Here is a 5,134-nt window from a genome sequence, read left to right as displayed (position 1 = left end):
TATCACAGTGGTCCTGGCTCCTTGGGCAGCTCTTACCACAGTCTAGCTCTGGCCATTCGCCTGGAGAGGGGGAAGAGCTTTGGGTAAAGAACAGGAGCAGGGGTTGGTGTGTTGGGGGAAGAGATGTGGCAGAGGGTGGGGTCTCAGGGGAAGAGGAGCAGAGGGTGAGGTCTGAGGGAAAGAGGAGGAGCAGAGGGTGGGGCATCAAGGGGGAAGAAGGAGGCAGGGGTTAGGTCACCGTGGGGAGGGGACCCCTGCCTGTGTTCTGCTTTTGCATTTTGAATGCAAATGGGCTGGGCTGGGATAGGAGCTAGCTGTGCCTCTGTGTGGGAGCTGAGGGCCATTTCCACTAATTTCCAAGCAGATGGAGCAGCAAAACAGAGGGGAGTAGGGGGAAATCTGGTCCTGAGTCTCTTGCCAGGACTCCTGAGTGTCAGACCCCCACTCGCACAAGCAGCTCTGCTCTGCCTTGGTGGGGAGAGGGCTGAGCAGGTGTGTGGTATGCAGAGACATCAGCGGTGGTGGGGGGTGGGACAGATATGCCTGTATGGCTTCTCCTGGGGGTCCTTCATTAATCATGTCTCTGACATGACTCAGTCATGAACACCTGACTGAGGGCATAGGGGGAGGGTGGGTGTCCGTGCCCCTTGAATAGCCCCTGTGCACATCTGGTGCAGCCCTCATGGTTCCCACAGCACCCAGAGTGCTCATTAAGGGCCAGAACTGTGACTAGAAAACAGCTCTGCAGCTTTTTTCATGGCCCCTGGATGTTTAACATGAGCTGGGACAGTGACAGGCCAGATGTAAAGGGAAACAACATCCACGTCCCTTCTCTTTATTGACTGTATCAACAGATATTGTGAGCTTGGAGTAGCCACCGATATGGCTCTTTATGGGCCAACATCCCATCGGTCCACGGGCTGTCAACGAAAACAGTGATTTCTAATCTCCTTCCCCCAGTACACTGTCCTCCCTCGCCAGGAGTTGGGCACAATTCCTCTACCATTGTTCCAGGCCTTAGACACCACGTGAACCTCTCTCTACAACGTGGAGATAAGTAGCTCATGTCATCTTGGATATAAGGTTCCAGGTTGGAATAGGTATCCCATTTTTTCGTCTCCCATGTCACCAGCACTGGACCAGGGAGGTGAATTGATCATTCACTTAACGAGGGCCCTGATTATCCTCGTACGAAGGTGTTTGCTTTTCACGCTGTACACAATTGGGTTCATCAAGGGCGGGACCAGCAGGGAGATGTATCCCAGGAGAATCTGAAGTATGGGAGAAGAGCCCTTCCAGAATCTATGTATCACAGACAGGCCGATCTCTGGCGTGTAGAAGAGCAGGACAGCACAGAGGTGGGAGACGCAGGTGTTCAGGGCCCTGAGGCACTCTGTGTGGGAAACAACACTTAATACTGTTTTGATGATCATCACATACGAGAGGAAGATGAGCAGAGAGTCCAACCCCATTGTTAAGAGTGTAGTAAACAATCCATAGATGCTGTTGATTCTGATATCAGAACAAGCCATCTTCATGACCTCCTGGTGTAGGCAGTAGGAGTGGGAGAGGACATTGGCTCGACAGTACTGGAAACGTCTCAGGAGAAAGGGAAGTGGTAGTATTACGGCCACCCCTCTTAGCACAAATGCCAGTCCCATCTTGGCTGTTCTTGGAAGGGTTAAGATGGAAGCATATCTCAGCGGTTCACGGATCGCAATGAAGCGGTCAAATGCCATCAACAAGAGCAGGGAGGATTCAATGCACTGAAGTGAGTGGATGAAGAACAGCTGGGCAAAACAGGCATCGAGGCTGATCTCCCTAGAGTTAAATAAGTATATGCCCAGTATCGTCGGTATTGTGGCTATCGATAAGGCAAGGTCTGTGATGGCCAACATGGAAAGGAAAATGTACATGGGCTCATGAAGGCTTGAATCTGTTTTTACAATGAACAGAATGACTGAATTTCCTAATATTGAAATAGCATACATTAAACAGAAGGGAACAGAGATCCAGAGATGAACGTCTTCCTGACCTGGTAGCCCGGTGAGAAGGAACACTGCAGATTTGAATTTGGTATCATTGAGAGGTGACATAATGGACTGGGGAGGTCCGAGGAGTATTGAACTTTCCTTTCTAAAAGGAAAAAGAACATGATATTTAACAAGACATCTTTCTGCTCTCAATGCAAGTCTAGAGAGCAAAAACATAGAGTTGGATTTATGGCACCAATAGGAAGATAGGCATTGCCAGTTTGGATGAAACCTGTGATCCATCTAGCCCTGTATCCAGTGGCCAATTTATATCCTTCAGAAGAAGGTGGAAGAAGCCCTGCAAGAGGCAGCTATGAGATAACCTGCACTCAGGGAAAGTTTCCCCCTGACAACCACTCATTAGACATAATTTGTTGTATAAATCAGGAAGGTTTAGAGCCCTTCCAATAGTTTTTCAATTAATCCTGATCACGGTAATTGAATATTTTGTTTACCCATATACCCATCCAGTCCCTCTTTGAATCGTGCTAAGCTCTTGGCTACATTGATATCTTGTGGCTGTGAGTTCTGTAGCCTACTTGAGTACTCTGCAATTTTACAGTTGTGACCTTCCCAATTACACCCTTTCTGGCCCTCCAATTCTGAGTGTGGCTCATTGTATCATGACGTGTGTAAACACATGGCAACAGCATTATTAAAACAGTCATTGTATTGATCTGTCCTGTATTGAAGCCGTTCATAAACATATGTTTTTTGCCTCACTATCTATCTATCTATCTATCTATCTATCTATCTATCTATCTATCTATCTATCTATCTATCTATCTATCTATCTATCTATCTAATCATTTTCTCCACTCCTGAGAGTTCAAATTATGCCACTGCCTGTTTCGAGCACATGGGATAAATTCTTAGGGACAGGTGTTTAATTCAATAACAGTGACTTTAACGGCATCATTCCAGATTTACATGTGTAAATTCGATCAGAAATGGGTTCTATTAACTTTCCCTTAGCAAATGCTCTCAGTGATACACTCTGACCCCCAAGAATCCCTCTAAGAGAAGCTGTTTAACCTGCTCTTAAAAATTACAATGATGTAGTTTCTATAACCTCCGTGGGCAATTTATTCCAGCACTTAACCACCCTAGCAGAGAAGAAGTTTATATCCTACTGGGATGATCCAAGGAAATTTCCAAGTATGCAGCCTTGTAGAATCTCCCTTTCCTAGCTCGCACTCTGGGTGTGTAATGCAGGACAGGGGGCTGTCTGGGAGAAATCTGATCCTCTATTATTGATTATTATTATTATTACTATTATTTATTTCAGCAAGATCACAGCTGTGACAGCATCATCGTTACTACTCAGCTGCCCCCGAGGTAGCCCTGTGACTAATCAGAACAATACGAACAGTGATGAGAAGCCCGGATTCCAGGAATAGACTCTGCAGGAGGGCTGGTGCTGAAGTCCCTTTGGGTAGCATCACCGCGCATCCCCTGTGATTTTGCCTCCTGCAGTTTGCCATTGACTGTGACGGGGTTAAAGCTGGTGCACACGAAGCCAAGCAGCTGAGATTCCCTGATGGCTGAGTGGATCCCAGGGGAATGTGCAAACATGCTTCATAAAGACAGTTCCCTCCCTATCTGAACAGACACTGCCTGCCTCCTGTGCTACCTCTTCGATGACACCTTGTACTTTAGGATGAAGACCTCTGGTGTCAGCGGCTCCCCTTCTAGGAGGAATTGGGTACGTTGGCAGTTTTCACTACCTTAAAAATGCAAAGTGAAGGGTAAAGGCTGCGAGCTGTTTCCATTTGCAGTTGTTCTGTGCAGCGGCAGAGGACTCAGCTGGGCTGTCGGGGTGACTCAGTGAAGGGCTGGTGGGCTGGTAGCACTGGGGAGCTTCCACTGCACCTGCCCATGCTCCTCAGGGGGTTATTGAAGCTGCACACAAATCTGACATTCCAAGAGAGCTTGGAGTGTTAAAAAACCGCAATATTCCAAATGAGGTTTTCTCAGTGGGTCTCATTTCTGGAGGTGCAGTGTGCACTGGGCCCGATCCTGCCAGGGACTGAGTGAAAGGAGACCCTCAGGAATATCAGTTAATAGTTCAAAAATTGCCACAGGTTTATTTGCTGCTGGAAATTTAATCAGCAAATGCATTTTAAAAGATTTTATTATTTGGGTCGATTATGAATGTAGGTATTCACAGCTGTGTTGCTCTGTGGTAACAGGTCAGATAGGGGATATTTCTGTTTCCTGAATGGCTGAGGGCTCTAGCATCTCTGCCCTGTAGATACCACTAAGAGTTACAGGACTAACTGCATCTCACCCCCCTCTCTGGTCTCCAAGTGCCAGATGTCAGGGAAAGTAACCTTCCCTCACATGGGGTAGAATTTTGCGATCCTCCCATCCTCAGACAGCGTCCTGTGGTTCTGCCCTTTGGGAGTCTGTGACTAGTGGTGTGATGAGTGACCAGCCAGCCTTCCCGAACCAAACTACTCTTTCATCTGAACAGTGGGAATAAAAGCGAAACATGGGAGAATTAAAGGGTTTTCAAATAACAGTCTGTACACCCAGGCAGGCCGAGGCATTCAGACATCCCCAGAGGTGTCTGTGCCTGTCAGCGTGAAGAGCTTCTCACAGCAGCTGACTCACCTCTGGACAGACTCCCAGATCTGGCAAAACAAGCTGTGTAATGTTACTGGAGCCCAGAAATAGGCTCTTTCCAGTAGCTCTGGTGTTGTCTCTGAACCTCCCTGAAGTGGTTACTGAGCGATGGCTTTTCCTGAGCTGTTGCTTCCCTTCCTGCTTGTTTTCCAGCAGCCTGCTGTTAAACTGAGAAGCGCCACAATGTTTTCAGCCAATATAACCATAACATCAGCATCCCAATAGTTAACCCAATATAGCTCTACAGCAAACATCCCAACAACTGGGTTTAACATACACATTCATTATGGCAGCTCAGCTACATGTCTGACAGTATGCCATTCCCGGGTGCTATGGATTTTATGAATACAGGACATAGAGAGAGAGAGAGAGAAAAAAAACAGAGAGAGAGAGAGAGAGAGAGAGAGCGAGAGAGAGCAATATACTTTCCTGTGTGAAATGAAGTTCCATTACCATGAATACTCATGCATTTG

The 5,134-nt window shown here is 47.2% G+C and overlaps 1 protein-coding gene across 1 annotated transcript; it reads right to left on the bottom strand.

Annotated features, from left to right (window-relative positions):
• Positions 1 to 1,160: 1,160 nt before the first annotated feature.
• LOC135882525 (olfactory receptor 51G2-like) lies at positions 1,161 to 2,096 on the bottom strand. The gene has a single exon (XM_065409462.1). The coding sequence runs from the start codon at positions 2,094 to 2,096 to the stop codon at positions 1,161 to 1,163; it is 936 nt and encodes a 311-aa protein (XP_065265534.1).
• Between the last annotated feature and the right edge of the window lie 3,038 nt (positions 2,097 to 5,134).

The sequence above is a fragment of the Emys orbicularis genome, chromosome 1 (assembly GCF_028017835.1).
Source record: "Emys orbicularis isolate rEmyOrb1 chromosome 1, rEmyOrb1.hap1, whole genome shotgun sequence".
In the NCBI taxonomy this organism is placed as follows: Eukaryota; Metazoa; Chordata; order Testudines; family Emydidae; genus Emys; species Emys orbicularis.
This window is presented reverse-complemented; position numbering and strand designations above follow the sequence as displayed.